The following is a 25,896-nucleotide window of genomic DNA, read 5'->3' on the forward strand; positions in this document are numbered from 1 at the left end:
CAAAAAAAAAATGTATAAAATGAAGAGGAAAAGCTAGATAGAGATAAATTCCAATTTTAAAAAAATTCAGTCTATCAGACTTGGCTCTGATGAACTGAGGTCAAACCCCACCACGGGTACTTAATGTGTGATGGGTCGTTTCAACTACATTTTTAAGTGTTCTAGTCACTGTCACTGTCCTCCCGTTGTTCATAGATTTACTCAAGCGGACCCAGTAACGTTGATTTGTGCCTTTTTTTGTAGTCCCCTAACGCGAGTTTGTTAGTGGTCACTGTCACTGTCACTGTCCTCCTGTTGTTCACCAATTTTCTCGAGCGGGCCCAGTAATGTCTCCCTTGTGATACTTGGTTGTTACTGTGTTTGACATATCGAATACGTCATGGGGAGCTTGCCAGGCTTTGCCATGTGGGCAAGATACTCTCGATAGCTTGCCGGGTTCTCTGAGAGGGGCGGAGGCATCAAACTCGGGTCAACTATGTTGGCTGCATGCAAGGAAAACGCTCTACCCGCTGTGCTATCGCTCCAGCCCGTGTTCTAGTCATTTTAAGGAAAACTATTATTGTACTAAGGAGAATATTTATAACAAAAACTAAAGATAACCCAAGTGTCCAAGAGGATTCAAACCAAGCGATGGCATGAAAATAACTGGGTTTGGGGCTGGAGTGATAGCACAGTGGGAAGGGCATTTGCCTTGCACGTGGCCAACCCGGGTTCAATTCCCAGCATCCCATATGGTCCCCCAAGCACAGCCAGGAGTAATTCCTGAGTGCATGAGTCAGGAGTAACCCCTGTGCATCGCTGGGTGTGACCCCCCAAAAAAGAAAAAGAAAATAACTGGGTTTAATATTAGTTATGAAAAATCAGTACCAGTATATTGTTTTACATATCCCACAATTCATTTTTAAAGGAAGAAAAGTAAGTTTAGTCAAATGAATGAAAAAAATTGAAGACAATAACTAGCTTAAGATAGTTCACATATGCATGTTTTTCTAACTTCCATAAATTCATTTTCCTTGACCTGTTTACACATAAAATATTATACACATCAATAAAAGTAGTTGATATTCTGACATGATAATTAATTTTCTATTTTAAAAATTAGAGAACAAAATCTTTGAAGGCAATAGAACTACTTTCCAGTGGTTCTAAATTTCTAAATATCAGAACAGAGCTGGTGCTGCTGGTATTTGTGAAAATGGATATTGGGAGTCTTTCCAGATAACTAGTGCCAAGTTTTATTATTCAATATGTGCCATGTGTTGCAAAAAAATAGCTAAAGGGGGCTCAAGTAATGCCTGCACAAACTGAATAGCATCACAAAATCCCAAGAAAACAATAAATACCAGAACAATAAAGCAGGAGTGACATAACCCAAATCAGTCAACAACATTTTTTAGCAGTGTCAAGAAGATAGGTATACTCTTGTTGATAATTGTAATAACAACATGGATATTTGGGGAAAAAATGAAGAGAATATACTTAGCTCATCCTGTGGAACTCTAAAATATTTAAAGATATTTAAAAAAATTTTTGGGCTGGAGCAATAGCACAGCGGTAGGGTGTTCGCCTTACAAGCGGCCAACATGGCCGACCCGAGTTCGATTCCTCCGCCCCTCTCGGAGAGCCCGGCAAGCTACCGAGAGTATTCGATATGCCAGACACAGTAACAACAAAGTCTCCAATGGAGACGTTACTGGGCCCGCTCGAGCAAATCGACGATCAACGGGAGGGCCTTTACCTTTAAAAAAATTTTACACAAAACTAGAACTGATAATCATAATTTCATTAATCAAATCCAAATTTCACTAATTTGGGAAGGCCACAAGACAACAAAATAACATTAATATCATTTTGGTTTTATTACCAATGTTCAAGTCATTGTTTTAGTAATCAAAGCTAAATGATAGGTAAATGGCCAGGATGATTAATTTTACATGTCACAGTCATGGTCACCGTCCTCCCATTGTTCATCAATTTGCTCAAGTGGGCCCAGTAACATCTCAATTGTGATACTTGTTACTGTGTTTGGCATATCGAATGCGTCAACAGGAAGCTTGCCAGGCTTTGCCATGTGGGAGAAATATACTTAGTAGCTTGCTGGGCTCTCCATGAGGGGTAGAGGAATCAAACCTGGGTCAACCAAGTTGGCTGCATGCAAGGCAAACAACCTACCTGCTGTGCTATCGCTCCAGCCCACATGTCACAGTACTGAAGTAAAATACGTCCACAAAGTTGATAAATCATTAATGCGAGATGTGTATGTGAATTCTGAAAATATTAGTACTTGAATCAATAAATTCATTTTATCATTTATTTATCAATAGAAGATTCACTACTAATGTGAGCATTATCCAAACAGATAGACCACCAGAGCAGAAAAGTTGAAGCAACTAGAATATCAATCTTATCCTCTTTTCCTGAATATCAAAACTCCTGGTTTATTAGCCTTTGGGTTACAGAACATAAACCCAGGTTTTCAAATCACTGAATTTAGACTGGTGGTTAAAACATCAGTATCCCTACTTTTCAGAATTTCTATCAGGATTGAATAATATCACTAAATTTCTTGGTTACATAGCTTGAAATGATATATTGTGGAACTTCTTGATCTCCATATCACATGAGCCAATTGCCACATATACATTATATACATATATATGTACATACATATAATGTACATATTATTTGTCTTATTTATTTTGTTCCTCTGAAGATACTTGATTAATATATCTGCTTACATTATATATAGTTTTCTTTATTCAAAAACTAGGTTAACAATTAAATAATAAAGGACAACAAATCAATAAATCTGAAGAGAAAAATAGTAATAATTGACTATACCCCTCAGCAACTCGAATAAAACAATATACCTAATCATTTAAATTATAATATATACAATAAAACACTTTCTGGGTCATACTGTTTCCCAGGCTATATGATATGGGAAAAGGTCAATAATTAATAAACTTGAAGATATGGATATATGGATGCTATTAAATAGAATAGCCATGGAGGGAATTTATCTTTCTTGTAGGCTAGAAGAACCAGTCAGAAATCAAAGACTCATCCTCCTATATTTTGAAGAAAATAAATCTCATAACTTTTATTTTCAACCACTACTCTAATATCCTGATCTCTTTTAATTTGTCTGCATCACTAAGGAATAATTTTGGCATGTGAAAAAAATGCCAAATTAACACTTGATTGATTGCACATGTATGTTGTACTTTTAAACTTCTGTTCCTACAACAAAATTGTAAATTGGAGACTAAACAAAAGAGTTTCTATTTGAAGATTGTAGTATAGCTAAGCAAAGTTATGAATAAAAATAATAACATTAGCCACTTATGAATGTTGATTGTTTCATGAATATGTTTAATAGATCAACATCACAACTATCAAATGATACAAGTGCCATTATTATGCCCATCCTATAAATGAAGAAATTAAGATTTAAATTAAGGAAAATTAAACAATTTGCTCAAATCACAGTGATACATGGAAGATGGGGAATATAAAAGAAAAAAGTCAAATTCAGATAGTCTAACTTCAAACCTACATGTTTTATTCTCTAGAGGACTTCTGAAGAACTTGAAGTTGCCAAAAGCTTCTTCCGATATTTAAAATAAGTGATTGAACTTCTTTGACACAAATAAAAAATCTGTCTTGACCCATAATAATTTCACCAACTGTGGCTGGCATAACATGCATATATAACCTAGTGTTTTGATGAAAATAAAAGCCAGGAGTGTAGAATACAGAACTATAAAACCACAGATAGGAGCTTAATTTAACATAGTGTCTCTCTCTCTCTCTCTCTCTCTCTCTCTATATATATATATATATATATATATATATACACAAAATGGACACATAATGTGCCTTAATATTTAAGAATGAGGCAAACAGCTTTAAATAGAGGACAATTATCAATTTGCCATGCTGTATGTAGCTACAAGGTGTTTTGCTTTTGTGAAAAACAAATGACCTCACTACTGGGAAAGAAACCCTAAACACTATAGCTAAGCTCTCAAAAACAATATAACTGTCAAACTGGACTTATCACCATTTCTTCTCCAAAGTCTATACAGAAAAATGATAACAACTAGAGCTACAAATTATTTTTACATTCTTTTCAATTTTCCCAGAAATCATAACAGCAATGGGATTGATATGATTGTGACATAGTAACGCTTCATAATATTTAAAAAGAAGAGAGTAATATTGGTATTTTACAGATTAAACTCTTTAATATGATTTATATACCAATTCCTAATAAACCATATCATGGTTATGAGTGAATGTACTCGAATACACAGAAATAGTACTGTTTCTTTTTAGTCACATTCAGAGAGTCAGTTTGTTACTATGGAATCACATATGATGTCATGAATTTGAGATTTCACCACTTCAAGCCTGGACTCAGCTGCAGAAACAGCAGGAAATGGAGGTGGGGAAACAAAAACCTGCTTAACAACAAAATAAGTTTGAAGAAATGAGTCAAACATCTTTGAAACCAAAAAAAAAGGTAAGTGAACTGAAGATTTAAGAATCTTGCCAAAGAACGTCAAAGAATTTTCCTCACAAGTGAGAACTGTGAAGTGAAAACACAGAGACTACTTTTGATGATTATTTTTGATGACAGCCTAGTAAGAAAGAAGATAGAGAAAAAAAGATACAATTCAGTACTCAATAAAAATATATACAAAAGAAATAGAAAACACACAAATATCTAAAACTATGGCTATCTCCCAAGTCACACCAAACTTGGTTTTGAATAACACTACAGGAAGAGAATTTTGCAAGGAAATAAGGGTGGTATGTAGGAAAATACAAGGCATTTTGCCTAAGGAAAATAGAGTTAAGGTGTTGAGTAGAGTGCATGCAAGTTGGAGGTAGGAAGGATACATCATGGGACCCTTATCTGACGAAACAAATGAAGAATGAATCCATAAACAAAGCATAAGTAGACTTAAGTTTTATAACTATCACTAAATAAATTAGATCATAAATTGGGAAGAGTTGAGGTCGTTACACCTTTCTCAATGCTCTTAGAAAGTAGGTCTATGGTGATCCAAAGCTTGGAACAAAGCAATGAGAAATAGGGAAGACTGAGAAATTGGGAAGATGAAAAACTGTATTTACAATATCTTTTGGAGTTAGAAGGTACAGGATTTTATGGTGATTGGTGGGAGGTTGATGGATTTTTGGATTAGTTCTAGGACTGCAGGATGCCATTCTCTGTAATCACTATTTCAGTTAACTAACATTGATCATATTTTTCCTGGGAGCAGGCACAGAACATTAAATGACAAATAAGTGCCCCAAGACAACTTGGTCAAAGATAAACAATGATAACTTAAAGATAAAAACAGTAAACATGATTGCATTATTATAGCTATTTTTGTAATTAACAAAATTAGCAAGAAATTACACAATATTCCCCCAGTATGGTAATATTTTTGCAATTGAAAACTAGAACAAATAATTGAATAATTTTCTGTAAAGTGAGTTATCTCGTGCTCTCCTTCATGGTCTTTGCTGTATTTGCTAATAAGTATCTTTTACCACTATATGTTATTAAAAATATTAGGTAACACAGAGAACATGATAGAAAACTGATATGTATAGGAGTTAGGGTTTTTATTATTATTTATTTAAATATGATTTACTATAATATTTTTTATAAAGCTATTCATGATTGCATTTCAGTCATGCAATGTTCCAGTGCCCATCGCTCCACAAGTGTAATTTCCCAGCACCAGTGTCCCCAGTTTCCCTCCCATCCCTTAATGACTCCCCAGTCCCCACCTGCCCCTATGGCAGACACTTCTCTTCTTTCTCTATCTTTCTCTTTCTCATTTTAGGCATTATGGTTTGCAATACAGATGCTAAAGTATAAATATATCCCTTTACCTACTTTCAACACTCAGTTCTTGTCCAGAGTGATTATTTCAAACAAATGTTGTCATAATGGACCCTCCACTATCTTAACTATCCTCTATCCCCTACACCCAAACTAAGATTTTTATTTTAAAAATTAAACTAACTTTGTGAGACTTAAGTCTACACAAAATTGGAGCTATAGTTTATTAACATAAATTTCAAATATACATGGCAAAAGAAAAAGTTTCATAAATAATAGAGAAAAAATACTTTATAGTCTTTCTGTGGGAGCAAATACAGATTGTCATCTAAATTTTTGAGCCCTAGAAAATTCTCCCAAAGAATTGGCATATAATCAGTTTTAAACACTTCTTGCCTCAAAGCTATAGACCATTGAACATCTATAGAAACATTTTTTTCAATATTATTTTACTCGTGCTTGTCAAACAAAGAGAATATATCTTAAAATCTACATTATTTGATAATTTGTGAATATTGACAGAGACAATTCTGACTTATTTATTCTTTTATGTCAAATCCCAAGGTGGATAATGTCCCTGAGATTAAAAATTAATAAACATTTTTTGTTTCCATATCAAGAATGAGACTGGATCAAGATACTCAAAAGACAGTGTAGACTCAGACAAGCGAAGAGATTCTGAGAAATCAGGAGTTCGTCTGAATACTCAGGTGAGCTGAACTTTTTAAAATTGGTGAAAGAATCAAAGAGCAGAAAGTATAGTAGAAAATATTACAGGGTTGGGAGTTCTGGGAGAGAAGACTGGATTGTCAATATATGTTTTTAAGGGCTATCTACAGTCCTCATGGAGAGGCTAAGGGAATCTAGAATAAGCAGGTCCTTGATGATCCCTCCAGTCTACATACCCCTATAGAATATATAGGTGTAGAAAACACAACCATCTCCTCTGCTCAGCCTATAATAGGAGATTGGTCTTTGCTCAATTCAGGGATGGAAGGGGATTCTGGCCATTGCATTGACCAATTTCTGCACACTCTTTCAGATGAGACGTGCATGCAATCCGAATCACATCCTGAGATGTTGCCCCATGAGAGGTCACACGTCGTGTAGACGCTGCCTTTGTGCAGCTGAGGGAACAGTACTTCTTAGCCCCTGCCGCACAATACGTATTTATATTCACATGTGCCTGTTGTGGCAGCAGGGCCAACAGATGACCAATATGAGGGTGAGCAGAGATCAAACTACTGATTTTGAAGGGGAGTTATAGGCAATCTGGGTGAGGGGAAGGATGTGGGGAACAGAAACTTTTCCATTTGCCTCTCCATGGTTTCTTTTGTTCTCATTTCTCCAGAAAGAAATATTAAGTCTCTATTTCCACTTATTCAGCTTCCTTGGAGCTCTGTTGAAGCTCTGTTTAGGCATCAGCTATCCTTCTCTTTGTAGTCTGGGGGGACGGGGGTGAGGAGAGGATGTGGCTGTTATTATGCATGTGTATTATCCCTTAAGAAAGAAGTGGGGGAAAGGGAAGAAAAAATGGTCAACTATACTAAGTTTTATATAAGAGAATATATGATTAGCTTTCTAGATTTTGTATGCTGTTTTTAGATGGATTCTACTCTGCTGATTTCCAGAGAAGTTAAGATTGGGCCTGATCTAGAATATTCTAGAACATAGGGCCAAGGTTGCCATAGACAACCTTAGTTGATATAGGCCAGAGATCTCACCAAGTGCTGTTATATTTTTTCTGACATGGCTTTTCTGTTAGATACATCCTGGAAAGAGTGGTCATAAACAACCCTGAGTCATAAAGAAAAGTGATCTTCTCATTAGGTGATGCTACATTTAGTCAGAAATGGCTATTCTGTGAGATACATCATGAATAGTGTGGTCATAGATAACCTTGGGTCACATTAGATGCTGTTATATATAGTCAAAAATGTCTATTCTGTTAGATACATCAAGAAAAATGTGGTAGTGCGGGGAATTACATCCTTGGGTCTTTTCTCTCCTTCAAAGGGATCACAAGATTTATCATTACCGAAGACAGATTCTCGAGGTTACATCGTACGAAATCAGTGGTCAGGAACTTCACGAACCCCATCAACAAGAGCTCCATCCATAGACGAACACAGAAGCAAGACAACCAGTCTTAAGGTAGAGATCAAGTTGAAAGGCAGGAGTACATGATGAAATAATAAAAGTAATAGTAGTAAGAGTCAATATCTATGCTTGTTTTGTGTCAGGCCCTCTTCTACACATTTAATTTGCTTTAGTCAGTTTACCACCCTCCCCGTACATAGGAAAAAATAATAACCTATCAAGGTCCCATAGTCTACAAAACACATAGAAATAAATGCAATATTTTATACCAATAGTGCTAATGGAGCTAAGTTAAAACAGAATCTCTTAAGTCTATAAGATTTACTTAATGATCAAACTCTTTAAAATTAGAATTTATTCCTTCATTAATATAACAACTATTAAGTATCTAAGACTCAGAAAAAAGGGTGATCAGGCAGCAAAGGATTAAACCGTTGAAAGTGAGAGTTTATGTGGTACTTTAAAGACCTGGTCAGATAAGAACAAGTAATAGTTATCTATCTATTATAGTTATATATCTATCTATCTATAGATATTTAAAAAATTCAGTCACTGAGAAAACTGATGTTCTTAGTAATTCAGTTATATATTTAAGAATTGATTCAATGACCTAACCAAGCATATGCTCTTTAAACACATTAAACAAATATCTTCAGATATTTAGGTATATTCAGATATAACATAGAGGCATAATAATGTATTGCACATCTTGGTAAAGGTTTCCTTTCTCTACAATAGTTTCTATTTATTAAGTTGATTTAAAATGAGCTCCAGTGGCCTAAGAAGCTATAAAGGCAATAGACATTCAGTTTACCAATAATTATTTCTAGTAATTTCTACTTTAGTAACAGAGGAGACGATGCTCCCAAATACTTTGTAGAGTCTTTTGTGACAGTACTTGGTCTTCTTGTTTTTTTGTGTTAATTGATGGTCACACTGAGAGGCAGTAGTTAAGATCCTTTATTCAAACACTGCTTTAGCTGGGGATTCTGACTAATCATGCAAAAGAGAGAAGTGATAGAACTTGACAAACTCAATTCCACTGCCAAAAGGGAAGGAAGAAAATCTGTGAAAAAAAAAGAGTAAAGAAGTATGAAGTACTAAGAGGTAGGGAATAGGGGGCTCGGGGATGGGGCTTCCTCTAGTATTTAATAGAAAGACATAATATGTAAAAAATATCTTGAAGTGTCTGGCCCCTTTTAGTACTAATGAAAGGAAATGAGATGAATCCAGATCCATGTAAAGGCTAAGAATGAAACAAAGAAAGGCGTATTCACTGAGTCTGCGTGTGTGTGAGTGTGTGAGTGTGTGTGTATGGTGTTGGGGGGGAGGGGTAAGGGTGGGGTTAAAGATGTTCCAGATGAGCATCAAATGCAGGTTCCCACTTTACTTTTCCAGGTCCCCAGCAGCTCTACCACCTCCAGGACCTCATCTACATCCCCTAGCCAGCAAGAGTCACCAAAGCTATCTGCCCAGCCTTCACCAGCCACAGCACCTTTGCAGCACACACCAAGCAAGCCAGTAGATTCTTGTCCTCCCACACCCCCGGAATCCCAACCAGAGCCCATCTCTTCTCGGCGCAGCAGCAGGATGCATGAGAGTCCTGACACCTGGGCTCCCAGTGGAATGCGAGATATGCGGGATCCCCGCGACGCCGGCCAACACCGTGACTATTCCCGCACCCCACCTAGCGAATGGAAGACCTATAATCAGCCACCGCCCTACAGCCAGCCCCCGCGTCGGCCAGTGTACAACCCTCAAGCGGATCGCGACTGTATGTCCGAATTGGCCAGGCCACCACAGCAGCGGGAGGAAGAGGATGAAGATGAAGAAGCCTACTGGGCATCTGTGAGGACTCTGTATGAGAAGACACCAAGCTGCTCAAGACCTCGCCCGGTGAGCAAGCCCCCTGGCCCCTCCCCAGTACTCTGGAGCCTCACCTCACAGCTCAGCATAGTCTCACTCCTCTCGAGGGTTCAGAGAAGTTCCCAGCCTTCTGCTTCTCCTCCACACACCTCCCCTCTGCAGACTTGAGGTTTCCAGCATTGGCACTCTCCAGCATCCTAGGGCTTTCCCTTCTGAGAGCCAAACCAAAGCTCTGTTTTTGGGAATCTTAGTGAAGTCTTAATTATATGACACTTATAGTAACCTTTGTTCACTTCCTAGAAAGCGCACAAAGAAGCGCTAAGGAGTTTACAATCCTAAGTAGCTGAATATAGTATTGCCTAAAACTCAACTACGGAAAAACTTTATAAATCACATAGTCAATAGGGGCCGGGAGAGATAGCACAGTGGGTAGGGCATTTGCCTTGCAGGCAGCCGACCCAGTTTTCGATTCCCAGCATCCCATATGTTCCCCTGAGTACCGCCAGGAGTTAACTCCTGAGTGCAGAGCCAGGAGTAACCACTGTGCATTGTCGGGTGTGACCCAAAAAGAAAAAAAAAATCACATAGTCAATAAAAAGTAAATCTTAAACAATTAGATGTTTGTGTTAGCTGCTCTTCTCCTCCCATCCTACGCTGGTAGGAAAACCACTCCTGATTCCTTTAAGTACATGACAGTCCTTCCTCTGGTGTTCCCTCTCTGCAGCCCAAACCCAAGCATGCCATCACCATTGCGATATCATCCCAGACACTCTTCAACATGAATGATGGCAGGAAAGTCTATGAAGAAGAAGGTCTGGAAAAGTACATGGAGTATCAACTCATGAATGAGAACGTCATTCTAACCCCTGGCCCTGCCTTCCGCTTTGTCAAGGTATGCTGCAAAGTAGTCTTTGGCCAGGACTCTGGATGATGGGACACACAGAAGCCCACACTTGAGATCTCACTTAGGTTTCCTTATAATTCCTGGTACTTTTGTCATTCTTTTCACTTGATCTTAATTATCGTATACTTTTATAGAGACCTCCAGTCTATGGAGGAAGGATAGCCAAACCAAAGGACTCCATTTGGGAATTTGAGCTTCTTTAAGCAAAAACCTTTGTTCACTTTCTAGAAAGACCAGAAAAAAAGCAACAAGGAGTTTACAATTCTAAGTAGCAGAGCATAGTATGCGTAAAACTTAGCTGTGAAGAGCTTTAAAAATCACAGTGTCAATAAAATAAAATTTTAATATGTCAATTTCTCTTGTCCTCAAATACAACTTATTAAGAAATGTAAGATGCATTTCTTGTCAGTGGCATCATTTTAAATGTTTTAACATAAAATAAAGTTTTCTGAACTTAAACTGAAATGTATAGCACAAATAATATTGATATTCTACATAATGTATATAAATAAATTATATGTTATACAAAAGCATCATAACAAAAGGCACCTAGAAACTTTGAATATAATTACTATACAAATGAGTAATTATAGGGCATGATAGAAGCATGAGAAAAAAAACAAATTAAAAGCCTCAAAATAGACTTCAGTGGTCACTTTGATAACACATGAACATCCGAATGATCTAGAAACCATTAGTAAGGTCACGATGCAGAGATAACCATTAGTAAGTTCCCACCAAAATTTCATGATGTCCTATTTTTCACATTAAGAATGTTCATGATTGATAAAGTCAGTTTCACCAGTCAAAAAGAAAGCATAAGAGGTTAAGCTGATCCTACTCTTTCTTTGTCCAAATGATAATCCCAATAAGCCAAACCTGAAATATTTTTCAGTGAAGATCACCCATGAGTAAGCACTAACTGAGGTCATGTAAAAATACATGAATGAGTGGCACATCCCTGCCTTAAAGAAGCCATAATCTCTCGTGGAAGAAATGTCAGTGTCTTAATTTGACACTGATGGGATCCTTTCTCTCCAGATTTCCAATATTCACCTTGTCTGGCCTTCTTTACATTCACTGATGTTTGTAACCTTACAGGCACTGCAGCATGTCAATTGTAGACTCCGTGAACTGTATCCTGATGAGCAGGAATTATTTGATATTGTACTGATGACTAATAACCATGCCCAAGTGGGAGTGCGCCTTATAAACAGCGTCAATCACTACGGTAAGTAAAATAAATAACATGTGGAAGAATAGCTTGCTGCTCTGGAAGAGAGAAGCCATGTTATTGTGCTAACTGCGGTCTAACTAATGCAGTGTCTTTGATACTGACACCCCCTTCGGCGTGAGGAATGTTTATTTGCCTATGTCAGAACAAGAGGGACCATGTTCATTTTTAACTTCAGCACAGAGTTGGACCCAAAGCTCTGGATTTAACTTGTCAAGTGTGAATTTCAAAGTCTTAATCCCAGGTCCTGCAATATATTTCCCTGTTTTATGTTTTTCACTTCTGAACTTGACTTCAAGGAGCTGTGAACCTGGAGACTTTTTCTTTGTGATCAAACTTCTTGCTTACCACAGATTCGTGTTAAAGGTTTAAAGGCTTTCACCTTTCCTTTCCTCTCTTAAAATACCGTCCTTCCTGGCTATTCTCTCTACATACAAATCCAAGTCCATGCCGACAAAATTGTCTTTATTTCTTTACATCAGAAATCTGATTGGCTCCACAATCTTCATAGCATTTCTATATCTTTAAGAGAAAAATCTCCCTTTTTCCTATTATAAAATTTCCCAACTTCTTGGTTTGTTTTACTGAAGAAAGTATTTTCTAAGTGATATTAGCAGTCCTATTGGTTTGTAAAAAAAGTTAAACTATTTAAATTTTAGGTTTAAATAAGACATATGTATAAAAAATCAAGATATATTACACTGAACATTGACAGATGTGGTCAAAAAATCAAAAAATACAAAAAAGATTTATTACAAGTCATGGTGTTCCTTTTGTCAAAATTATCAAACTGGGGGATGTTTTACCGAGAAAATGTTTAAAAGTTTTCTCCTAAAAACGTAGACTTCACATAATTATGACACAAAGACTGAAAGCATATGTAAAAGGCTTAGTACCATAGACGAGTGGCATAGAGTAGTCACTAAATAAACTGAAGGTATTACTTGAGTAAGATCCATAATTTATAAGTTATTTAGGTTTTTCTATTCTTCACTACACTTGATCATAGAGTTATTTAATTATTTAGTTATTTATTTTGATTTTGGGGTCACACCTAGTGGTATTCAGGGTGATGTTCAGGTTTACTCCTGGCTCTGCACTCAGGGGTCATTCCTGACATATGAGACCATATGGGGTGCCAAGGATTGAACCCAAGTTAGCTGGATATAAACCAAGTACCTTACCCACTGTAATATCTCTCTGACCCCAAAAGAAAAATTTTAAATCTTTTCTTAGCAAAAGCTCAGTCTGATAATTAGAGTAGCAAAAAACTATGTGCTCAGAAGACAATCTCTCACTTTCAATAGCCACGGAGTCTAAATAAAATTCATACTTTTTATTTAGTCTCTGGAGGCTAAATAAAATTTATACTTCTCTCTCTCATGATCTTTGTTATAATTATCTGCTACATACCTTCTCAAGGAACTGTGATTCTCTTGAAAAAAAGAAATGATATATCAATCATTTTTTTGAAATCCTATGCAACCAAATTATTTTCTGATCAGTAAATGAATATAGTTTGAATATCTATAGAGCACACTTTTGTGTTACTTATGACCAATCTTTGGTTAAGTGGAAAAGAGGTGTTTTTTAAATATCTATCAAATACTTCCATTTCAACAATTGTTGGACTTTATATACTTAGTTGTTCCTGTAGATGGTAGGGTTACTTAATTAGAAGTTCTGCTCTATAAATATCCCATTTATCATATATCTAATATGTTTTGAATGGATAGATAATATACATAATATACATAAGATAAATACTACAGCGGGTAGGGCATTTGCCTTGAATGCGGCAGACCTGGGTTCAATTCCTCCATCCCTCTTGAAGAGCCTGGCAAGCTACCAAGAGTATCCCACCCACACGGCAGAGCCTGGCAAGCTCCCCGTGGTGTATTTGATAGGCCAAAAACAGTAACAACAAATCTCACAATGGAGACATTACTGGAGCCCACTCGAGCAAATTGGTAAACAATGGTAGGACAGTGCCACTCACATTGTTGAATTTAAAAAGAAAAGTCTGAGAACTTTAATAAATATTTGTATTGTTTCAATTTTTCCCTTAGAATAATCTGGAAGAAAGAACTCAAGCCTAGATCAAAAGATATTATCCTAGTATATGGTTCTTAAATTATATAGTCAAATTACTTTCTTGAGGGCTTGTACCTATTTGTTTTCCTTTCCTTGTTCTTGTTGCTTTGGAGCTGCACCCAGTGGTACTCCGTACTTAACTCCTGGTTCTATGTTCATGGATCACTACCGGTGGTGGTCCAGGAACCATATGGGGTGCTGGGGATTGAACACTGGTCAGCAACACTCAAGGCAAGCACCCCACCCACTGTACTCACTCCAGCCCCAGCTTGTACCTATTTATAGTATATCTGTAGTGTATATGGGTATCTTCTTTATAAGACTCACTAACATCAAGTGTTTTCTCTTAACTGCTGTTGATTAAAAGAGCAATGTGATCATAAATTAATATTTTGTATCCTATGCTAGTAATTTCACAAAATGTCAGGAAATAAAAAATAGAATGGCACTGAAATTAGAGCCACATCTCAACTGGCCTTTCCAACAAGTGAGAAAGCTATAGTTTAAGAGAAAAGAGCACTATTAGACTTATCAGAAATAATTGTGAATCCAGGTACCAAATGAACAGGTACCAGATAAGTGGATAAAGATGTAGTATTTACATACAAAGGAATACAACTCAGCTACAAGAAAAAGATGAAATCTCCCCTTTTACAAAGTTTTAATGGATTTGTAGATTCTAATGTTCAACACAGTAAGTCAGAAATTAAAAAGATAAATATCAGATTATTTCATTAATATATGGGTGATAAAGAAATAAAGCAAGAACACAAATGATACCAATTAAAAACTAATCCTTATATTCTTACCATATATCTGATGCTTCCCTAAGGGAAAGGAGAAAATAGGGAAACAAAGGCTGTGAGGAAAAGGGCTCAATAGATGAAGATTGGAGGGGTTTCAACACTTTTTTTTTCTTTTTGGGTCACACCCAGCGCTGCATAGGGGTTACTCCTGGCTCTGCACTCAGGAATTACTCCTGGCAGTGCTCAGGGGACCATATGGGATGCTGGGAATTGAACCTGGGTTCGCCGCTTGCAAGACAAACTCCCTACCCGCTGTACTATCATTCCAGCCCCCAGTTTCAACACTTAGAGGATAGACCTGTTGTGACAATTTACTTTTGAATGGGTGTGACAAAAAACTTCTACTCATTTTTGGTATGATAAAGAAGTAGATAATGCTTAATAAATATTAAAGCCTTAGACTGAATTGAGCAAACCAAAGTGAAAAGGTGGGAGGAAGAAGTTGAAAGGGTTCTATTTACCATGGTAAATGTGTATTGGCAGTTTGAGGGCTGGAAGTGGTCTGGTCACATTGTACCCTAAAATACATAATATTTTAAACTCTTGTTTAAATCATTGTTACATCAATAAAAAGAAAAGGGACTCCTGAAACAACAGTGATGTAAAACAAGCTGTTGCCTCAATTTAAAAAAGGAAAAATTATATAGCAACAACAAATACGAAAAGAGTCACTATAAACCAGTCGCTTAAATGAGTTTTTGTGAAGATTTTCTTTTCCATAATGAGGACAATGTTTTCCCAAAAATTGTAGTAAAGTAAATCTGGATGAGGCTGAGAGGGCAGAGAGGTAGTAAAGCAGGTCGGGCACTTGTTTTGCAGGCGGCTTACCTAGGTTCAATCTGGCACCATAAGTATAGTTCTCCCAAATTCTGCCAGAAGTGATCCCTGAGTGCAGAGCTGAGTAAGCCGTGAGAATGGCCTGATGTGGCCCAAACAAACAAACAAAAAGTAAATTCCCGTGTCATATATAAAAGTACCTAAAAAGTATCATAGACCAAATCTATCCAACCTCTAATATAAAGCTGCTGAGACATTTTCAGTATTCAGTGCATTTTTCAATATCAGTAGGCATTCAGTTACTCCTAAAGTAACTTTCATTTGCATTTAGAGTATCACATTTTTAGTTTGTTCTTTGCTTCGTTTCTCATTAGGATTACTAATTGACCGCTTCTGTCTGACTGGTGGAAAAAGCCCCATCGGCTATCTGAAAGCATATCTAACCAATTTCTATCTTTCTTCCGATTGTGAGAAAGTTCAGGAAGCAATACAAGAAGGTATTGATTTTGTTTTCCCCCTTAACAAAGAGGTTTATTCTGCTGATTACTTATATTGGGCTTCAAATGCACTTTATTTGGCTTATAAGCTTGCTGTATTTTTCTGTCAAGGTGGTTTTACAAGTGGTAGCCATTAAATTTGCCTTTTAGGGTTTTCATTTTCCTGGAGATGGCCATCCTTAAGGATTGCCCTATAAATGATCTTATATATTTATCCACCTCTTAAAGAAATGATTGGGATGTGTGGTTGTGAAGAACTGAGTCAAGTATTAGCAAGAGAGGAAACACGTTAGGAAAGTTTGCCCTTTGTTTATGAAATAAACGTGTTGCCTTGAGGAGAGTATTAATCAATCTCTATGGTCTATCAGGGATAGCGGCTGCAACAATGTATGATGGGCCCAAGGACATGACTTACTGTGACACACAGCTCCGTGTGGCCTTTGATGGGGATGCCATTCTCTTTGCTGAAGAAGGAGAGCATATTGCTAAGGAACACGGGCTAGATAAATTCTATCATGACAGTCTCTGTGAGAACAAGCCTCCTGCTCAGGTAGGTTCAAGCAAATCTTACCGATTTTAATTGACTTCTTTCTAACATGTAAATATTCCCTGGCTTGGCTTTTATTATTATTTTAGGCAGTTCTCTGTCCACTGGCTGGAGCGATAGCACAGCGGGTAGGGCGTCTGCCTTGCACGCAGCCAACATGGCCGACCCGAGATCGATTCCTCCACCCCTCTCGGAGAGCCCGACAAGCTACCGAGAGTATTCGATATGCCAGACACAGTAACAACAAAGTCTCCGATGGAGGCGTTACTGGGCCCGCTCGAGCAAATCGATGATCAACGGGAGGGCCTTTACTTTACTACTTTACTCTTTCCACTGACTCAATGGTTTTATGAACTCAGTTTTAAACCTACATGGTTGACTTTAGTCTTATTTTACATTCTTTTATCTGTCCTTTTGGAAATGTTTCTATGAGTCTTACCAGCATTTTCTCCATAAAAGTATCTCAAAATGATAAAGCCATCCATTCCAATAAGTAAATATTTGAATTCTCAGTCCATAATTCAAACTCATTGTTTAATTGAGAAAATCCAAAAACCTGAGAGCTAGAATTGAACAAAAGTTTTGATATTTAAATAATTACATATTAATAATGCCTAATCATCTTAAACTAATATTCCAGTTATTTTCTAATTCATTCATGAACTGCTTTTGAAAACCATGGTCCATAATATACAAAATCTGTAATTTCTTAGTCAGGATATTTAAGACAACAAAATTCTCTGGAAAAAAAGGGAAAAATTATTAATTTTTCTAAATTAATTAATTTTTCTAATTTAATCTAAAATAATGGATAATCCCATTCTCAATAATAAATAATTGTCAAGGATAGTAATTTTTTCTCAGCACTTCTTGAAGGTAAGAAATATTGCCTTTTAAGCATCTATTTGTATTTAAGTACAAATAGATACTTAAAAGCTTTATGCAGTGGATCTCACAATGAAAAAAACTGTGTGTGTGTGTTTTGTTAAATTTTGTCTTTTTTGCTTTTTTTTCCACATTATAGTGTAATTTATAAAGCTATGGTTAGTGATACTATAACTTCACTGGATGGCTTCTAATTTAATCTCTTCTTCCCTTTAGAATAATGATCCTTCTGTGTGGGTGGTGGGGCATAGGATGTCTGTGAGTAAGAGTTGTTATATTATAATTTACAAAAAGTAAAATTCATTATTTATTATTTCTTTACCAACAAACACAAAGTGTCATTAAACCATGGGCAAACTCAAAATACTCAACACATTCACAACATCTTCTTTAACCTCTTTATGGTCATTCACTTCCTTATATCAAGGGCTTATGAACAATATACATTTCTACCCTTAAAGGTAAGTCTTTTCCAGATTAGGAGAAATGAAACCAGTGTGATATTTTAGTTTTATTATTTATTTATTTATTTATTTTTGCTTTTTGGCCCACCCCCAGTGATGCTCAGGGGTTACTCCTGGTTTTGCACTCAGGAATTATTCCTGGCAGTGCTTGGGGGACCATATGTGATGCCGGAAATGGAACCCGGGTCAGCCGTGTGCAAGACAAATGCCCTACCCGCTGTACTATCACTCCAGTACTCCAGTGTGATATTTTAAATCAGACATAGAATTATGCATTTCAGATTTCTCCATGCTTTTCCAATGTGTTATTTTATTTTCAATTTGTGAACATTTTATTTATTTTCTTTTGTATTGAATCACCATGAGACATACAATTACAAAGCTGTTTATAATTGGGTTTCAGCCATACAATGTTACAACACTCATCCCTCCACCAGTGTACATTTCCCACAGAAATGTACCCAATTTCCATCCCACCACTACCCCAAAGATGTTATGTTTTGGTTTCTGTGCAATAGTCTGTTCTATGAACATGTCATATTTTCTTATCTGTGTATTGGTTGGAGGATACTGTGATCATGTCCAGTTTTACGAATTTATAAGTAAGGCCACATTATGCATTTACATCCAGGTTTGTGTATATGTAAATATAAAAATTGGGTCTCATTTCTACTGGGTAAATTTCTAAGAGTCGCATTTCTAGGTCACATGAGAAGCATATATTTAATTTTAAAAGATATGAACAAACTAGTTTCCCAGGTGACGTATCACTTAATACAGGACAACATGAGAAACAATGTTGCTCTGCATTTTATCCAGTAGTTGGTACTCTAACTTGTATTTTTCTTTTAAAAGTGGCTACATAATTGTAGCTTCTTGTGGTTTCATTTTACATTTAATGACAGAAGATATTATCTCATGAGTTGATTATTTATCATTTTATATATATGTTATTTGACAAAAGAAGTCTTGTTTTAGGGAAGATGTTGGCTTTTATACTTAAGATTTTGAGAGTTTGCTAAATTAAAGTCATTTAATATGTATTTGGAAAATATTTTCTCTCATCTGTGCTTGTCTTTCATTGTCTAATAGCCTTTACTGTCTTTCAATAGGATAAACATCATTTTGATTAATTTCAATTTGTCATTTTATAAATTGTGTTGTTAGTGCTGTACCTAATAAATAATTACCTACTTCAAGTTCACCAAAATCTCTGTTCTTGTACAGAATTTTAAATTTCATGTATTATATTCTAGAGTTACAGTACATTTTGAGTTAATTTTTATTTAGGCAAAATATAGCCTTAAAAAAGTTCATTTTTAGTACTTTACTGATAGAAAAATATTAGTCCTAATTGTTTAATCACTATTTGATAAAGAAATATCGGCTTTTTGTTCCTTTAATAAAAAACGATTTTCCTTTTAGCAATATCACAGTCTTAAATGTCATAGGTTTGTAATAGTTCTTGAGAGCAAGTAGTGTAAATCCTTCAAATTTGTAGAGGAATTTATGATCTTCATTTCATCAATATTCAATAGGTTTGAGCAGTTATCATATTTTATAGCTATGTTATAATCTTTGTGCTGACTATAAATGACTAACTTTTTTATTTTGACATTTATTGCTAGTAAACAGTAAATATAATTGGTACATATATATATACATATATATTAATCCCATATTTCTATCCTATGACTTTGCTACAAAGTGTCCAGAGATCCCTACTAATACTTTGATGATTATTTTAGATTTGTCACTTAGATAATCTGTGCATACAGGCACTTAATTTATGTTTCCATTCTTACCTTTGCCTTTTTATTGCCCTTGTTTTTAAAACACAGTATAATATTTAGTGTGAACATCATTACACCGTGTTTAAGGGATAACCATTGTGTTTTATTATTGAATATATTATATACAAATTTTCAAGAGTCCTTTATCAGTTTAAAGCGGTCACTTTATAATCTTTAGAGATTTTATTACAATGCATGTTGAATTGTATCAAATGTCCATTCTGCATTGATTGGAATGTATCTATTTAATCTATCGATATAAAAATTATTTAAGCAAAATTTTCTCTTGACCATAATGTATTATCTTGTTTATATATTGCTAACTCCAATCTTACAACTTTTATAAATTCTTGTGCTGATGAATGATATAATGATATAGTTCATGTGATATATATTTTTTTCAGTTTTGATACCATAGCATCTAGTTTTCAGGGGTTACTTTTGTCTCTGCTGTGGATTGCTCCTAGAGGAACTTGGGGAAAATGCAGGGCTGTGATCAAACCCAAGCTACTCATGTTCAAAGCATGCACTAAGCCTTTTGAATTATGTCTCCATTCCTGATTTTCTCTTACTTATAGTTGACCTCACAAAATTAAATGAGAAAAATACTTCCCGATTTATGGTGATGTTGTATATAGTTGGTATCATTTCTTCTTCACATATCTGACAGAATTCTCCAAAGAAGTCACTTAGATCGACTTTTATTTGTAAGATTTTCAAGAATCAAATCTTTTAAATGCATAGAGAAATTGGATTTAAATTTTACCTATTTTATCTTTCTCATGACTGAGGTTGTTTCTTTTGGAAAATTTTCTCATTTCAGAAAAATTACTTAGTTCATTAGAATAAGGATTTTCATAGTTTTATTATTCTTTTACTCTTTTAGTATCTTTAGAAAATATAGCTAACTGAATAAGAAAAATATTTGTATTCAACACAACAGACAAAGGGTTGATATCCACGACATATAAAGTATTCACATAGATCCATCCCCTCCTCCACCCCAAATCCAAAAACTCTGTCAAAAAGGGAAAAAGAAAATGAACAGACACTTCTCAGAGGAAGACAGGCAGATGGCCAATAGGCACATGAAAAACAATGCTCATCATCACTTATTATTAGGAAAATCCAAATCAAGACAATGATGAAATATCTCACCAGTGAGAATTACATGTACCAGAAATAGTGGAAACAATATGTGTTGGTGGAGATGTGGTAAAAGAGGAACACTCATCCACTGCTGGTGTGAATGTTGTCTAGTTCAATCCCTGTGGAAAAGTGAACCTAAAATTGAGCAGCCAAATGACCCAATAGTTCTACTCTTGAGTATCTATCCCAGGACATAAAATCATCCATTCTAAAGGACATGCACATTATCATGATCCATTGTAACACTAAATACAATAGCTAAGATAGGGAATCAACCTAGGTGTCCAAAAACAGAAAAATGGATTAAGAAGATGCTGTATATAGACACAATGCAATACCTTATAGCTGTAAGGAATGATGAAATCATGCAATTTACTTTAAGTTGGATGGAACTGGAAGATAACACGTAAAGTAAGCCAGGGGAGAGCAAACACAGCATGACCTAACTTATCTGTGATATACAGAATAACTGAATGAGTGAATGTAATGTTTTAAAGACGGGGTGCCTAGATCACCGCTAACCTCAGAGGATAATGAAGAGGACAGAGAAGAAAAGAAATTGAGGTCAGGGAGAAGAAAATTAGAAAAGGAAGTGATGAGGGAAATAGGTCAGAGGCCTCAGGTTGTATAGGCAATGTGGGGGGGAAGTATAGCTATCTAGCTGAAGCACAGACTGAAAACACTGAAAACACTAGATCCAAACTACAACCAACAAACTTTATAATGTGCCTGTTAAGGTGACAGACTCAGGAGGGAAGGACAGAAGGAAACATGGAAACACTGGTTGAAAGAAACTGACAGAAGTGGTGGAATTGGTGTGAGAACATTATATGCTTAAAACTTAACTTATGGCTGGAGCGATAGCACAGAGGTAGGGCGTTTGCCTTGCACGCAGCCAACATGGCCGACCCGAGTTCGATTCCTCCACCCCTCTCAGAGAGCCCGGCAAGCTACTGAGAGTATCTCGCCCGCACGGCAGAGCCTGGCAAGCTCCCAGTGACGTATTCGATATGCCAAACACAGTAACAACAAAGTCTCCAATGGAGACGTTACTGGGCCCACTCGAGCAAATCGATGATCAACAGGAGGGCCCTTACTTTTCCTTTACTTTAACTTATAACTATCACTAACTTCGTATAACATGGTTATTTAAACAAAATTAAAAATAAATAAATATAAATAAGTGTCTTATTTGACAAGTATTTTTAGTGTTCTCAGATATTTGTCCATCATTGATATCAAGCAAAATTATTTTCTAATCAAATAATACATCATAAATGTTCAATTTCTTAAATTTGATGTGTGTTTTATATCCAAAGTACAGTCTACCTTGATGAATATTTATGTATACATGAACACATTTGTCTACTGTTGGGTTGGATAGTCAATGATGTCAATTAGATTACCTTTTCCATTCTACTATTCAGATTATATTCCTTGAATTTTTAAATATCTTTTATTTTCTAATTGTTCTATGTACTATTGTGCAGACAGTATTTGAAGTGCTTAGATATTTTTGAAAATTAGCTTACTTCTACACTACTTCCACTACCTAACCGTCGCCACACTTCAGGACGCTTTCCGGACCCGCGCGGCCGCTTTGCGGGCATCATAAGACACATCATAAGACAATAAATACCCATCTTCCGGAATTGTCGTACCATATTTGATAGGGTTCAAATATGGTAACACCTACAAGGGTGATTAGAGGTCGCCCCAAAAGCCTCTATCCCTCTCGGAAAGACTGGCAAGCTACTGAGAGTATTCCGCCCGCACTGAAGAGCCTGGCAAGCTATCCGCTCTGTATTCGATATGCCAAAACCAGTAACTACAACTGGTCTCATTCACCTGACCCTGAAGGCTTCACCGACTTGGCAGCACTGAGAAGGATGAGAAAGGAGAGGCCGACAAAATCTCAAGGCCGACGTAGGCTGCCACAACGAAGGAAGACAAAAATGATCGTCTGTACTTTCAATGCACGTATGCTAGCATCAGATGCATCCATCGAGGACCTGATGGTACAAGCGCAAATGATCAAATACGACATCAATGGTCTGACAGAGACAAGAAGGCATGAATCTCACCATGCCGTTTTCAACACTGGAGAAGAATTGTTCCTCGGAACATGCGATAAAAGAGGTGTTGGAGGCGTCGGTGTTCTTGTCAACACAAACTTGGCCAAGAGCATGGATTCATTCGAATGCCTAATAACCCGAATCGGATGTTTACATTTGAATAGATGTGGCTCACTGCCTGCAGTTTCTATCTTCGTTGTCTACGCACCAACATCTCATTATGATGAAAGAGAAATCGAGAAGTTCTACATGGAGCTAGAGAAGTTCTATAAAGAAGACCACACCTTCTACAAGATCATTGTGGGTGATTTTAATGGCAAGATAGGACCGAGAAGATCAGCTGAAGAACTTCACATCGGGACCCATGGCCTAGAATGGAACGAACAGGGTGAGAGACTGTCTGAGTTCATCATGTCGACCAAGACCATTCATGGTAACTCACAGTTCCAGAAGGCAGAATCTAAACGATGGACATGGGAGTCTCCGAGTGGACGATTCCACAACGAAATAGACCACATCATATTCAATCGACGGTTTTGCCTGACTGATGTCGCTGTTGTCCCAAAATTTCGAACGGGATCGGACCACCGTCTCCTTCGTGCAAAATTCTACTTCACAGAGCGGGAGAAAGGGCTGCAAAGTTCAAAAAGAGAACTCCCAGAATGACCACCAACTGGGAACTCTTTGGTACTATTGCGGCAACATGGGAAGATGCCATTGTTGACAACATTGACGAGGAATATGATCGACTGGTTCAGCACCTCCATGAATGTGCGAGGAACACCAAGAGAGAGATAGCCACAAAAAATCGCCTATCTTCTAAAACTCTTGAGCTAATTCGCCAGCGTGGTTTGGCGCATGCCTCAGGCAACCACAAGCTAACATCCAAGCTCGCAAAGCAGTGCAGAGATGCGATCAAGGAAGACCTCAAAGAGAGAAGAGCAGAAGTACTGGTAGATGCGGCAGAAGCTGGGAAAAGTATTCGTTACGCCCGCCTGTCCTTCGCCAACTATAAGACCAAGATGACTGCCCTCCGACGTCCTGATGGATCCATCACATCCTCCAGAACGGTAATGGAGAAGATTATCCATGACTTCTACTGAAATCTCTTCAATAGCCATGTCCACTTGCTGACATACCAAATTCCACAGGATGGATATGTCGTTCCCAACGTTCTCCCTTCCGAAATCCGGCACGCCATTCCGTTGGTAAAGAAACAAACAGCACCCGGCCCAGACAAGGTCAGACCTGAACACCTGAAGAACCTGCCGTCAGTACTCATCAATACACTGGCTCGGCTCTTCACTCGCTACCTGTCTGAATGCAAGGTTCCGTCCCAATGGAAAACCAGCATGACTGTACTACTGTTCAAGAAGGGAGACATCCATGACATTGGCAACTATCGCCCGATCTGCCTATTGTCTGTCATCTACAAGTTGTTCACTCAAGTCATCCTAAATAGGATTGGCAGAACACTAGATGAAGGACAACCATGCGAGCAAGCCGGGTTCCGCAAAGGATTCAGCACCATCGACCATATCCACACGATAACTAAGCTCATTGAGGTTTCTCGGGAGTTCAAGATGCCGCTCTGTTTAACGTTCATTGATTTAAAGAAGGCCTTTGATTCTGTTGAGACGGAAGCGGTCATTGAAGCCCTAGCCAATCAGGGCATTCAAGCCCAATACATCAGGATCCTCCCTGAGCTGTATTGCGGATTCACTACCAGGATCTCACCATTCTACAAAGAAGTGATCGTTGATGTCAAGAGAGGGGTGCAGCAGGGTGATACCATTTCACCGAAACTCTTCAATGCCACCCTTGAGAACATCATGCGATGACTGGAATGGGAAGGAATGGGAGTGAAGATAGATGTTCAGCAATTACACCACCTCCACTTTGCTGATGACATTGTTTTAATAACACCAAACATCACCCAAGCGGCACAAATGCTGGCCGACTTTGACCGTGAGTGTGGAAAGGTAGGACTACAGCTGAATCTTATGAAGACAATGTTTATGAGAAACAGCCTTGTTCCTGACGCCCCATTCGCTCTCAATGGAACGACCATCTCCGAATGCAACAGCTATGTGTACCTAGGTCGAGAGGTCAACATGACAAATGACCTGGCACCCGAGCTGCGCAGGAGGAAGAGAGCGGCTTGGAACGCCTTCAAGAACGTCGAAGAAATAGCTAAGAGGACGAAGAACCTCCGGCTCCGGGCACATCTCTTTGATTCCACTCTTCTTCCTGCATTAACATATGCCTCAGAGACCTGGGCCCTACGCAAACAAGATGAGAACGCTATTCAGGTCTCCCAAAGAAGAATAGAAAGAGCTATGCTTGGAATATCACGTTTCACTCAAATGAGAGAATCCGGAGTTCTGACATCCGTCGACGATCAAGAATCAGGGACGCTGTCTCATATGCCAAGGTGTCGAAAATCAGATGCGCTGGTCACGTAATGAGTTTTAAAGACGACCGCTGGACTAGAGCTGTTACCGACCGGATTCCACGGGATGTCAAAAGACCGCGTGGCCGCCCACCTTCCAGATGGTCAGACTACTTCGTCTAGATCATGAACGATCGGTTTGAGGCCCTTCATGTTCCTAGAGCGAACAGATGCCATTGGGCTACACTACCACGCAACAGGGACAAATGGAGACGTTACTGGCGCCCACTCGAGCAAATCGACGACTAAGGGGAAGTTAAGTGATAAGTGTGATTAAGCTTACTTCTACTTTGATTTATACTGGTTTTGATTCACGTAATTTTTGCTTCTGTCTAGTGCCTAAATGTATCTTTTTTGGCAATCCTTTGACAGAAAGCAATTTCCTTC

The 25,896-nt window shown here is 37.4% G+C and overlaps 1 protein-coding gene and 1 long non-coding RNA gene across 2 annotated transcripts in view; one reads left to right on the top strand and one right to left on the bottom strand.

Moving 5' to 3' along the window:
- LOC130032387 (uncharacterized) overlaps nucleotides 1-25,896 on the bottom strand; it is a 113,847-nt gene that overhangs the window by 77,888 nt on the left and 10,063 nt on the right. The window lies entirely within an intron of this gene.
- The window catches only part of NT5C1B (5'-nucleotidase, cytosolic IB), a 35,545-nt gene continuing 14,144 nt past the window's right edge, over nucleotides 4,496-25,896 (top strand). The window contains exons 1-9 of the mRNA XM_056123950.1: nucleotides 4,496-4,528; nucleotides 6,487-6,576; nucleotides 6,909-7,091; nucleotides 7,883-8,020; nucleotides 9,365-9,862; nucleotides 10,557-10,724; nucleotides 11,838-11,967; nucleotides 16,022-16,144; nucleotides 16,513-16,694. Coding sequence (XP_055979925.1) covers nucleotides 4,496-4,528; nucleotides 6,487-6,576; nucleotides 6,909-7,091; nucleotides 7,883-8,020; nucleotides 9,365-9,862; nucleotides 10,557-10,724; nucleotides 11,838-11,967; nucleotides 16,022-16,144; nucleotides 16,513-16,694 — 1,545 coding nt within the window. The remainder of the gene's footprint in view (nucleotides 4,529-6,486; nucleotides 6,577-6,908; nucleotides 7,092-7,882; nucleotides 8,021-9,364; nucleotides 9,863-10,556; nucleotides 10,725-11,837; nucleotides 11,968-16,021; nucleotides 16,145-16,512; nucleotides 16,695-25,896) is intronic.

The sequence above is a fragment of the Sorex fumeus genome, unplaced genomic scaffold, assembly GCF_029834395.1.
Source record: "Sorex fumeus unplaced genomic scaffold, SorFum_2.1 ptg000006l, whole genome shotgun sequence".
NCBI classification, from domain to species: Eukaryota; Metazoa; Chordata; class Mammalia; order Eulipotyphla; family Soricidae; genus Sorex; species Sorex fumeus.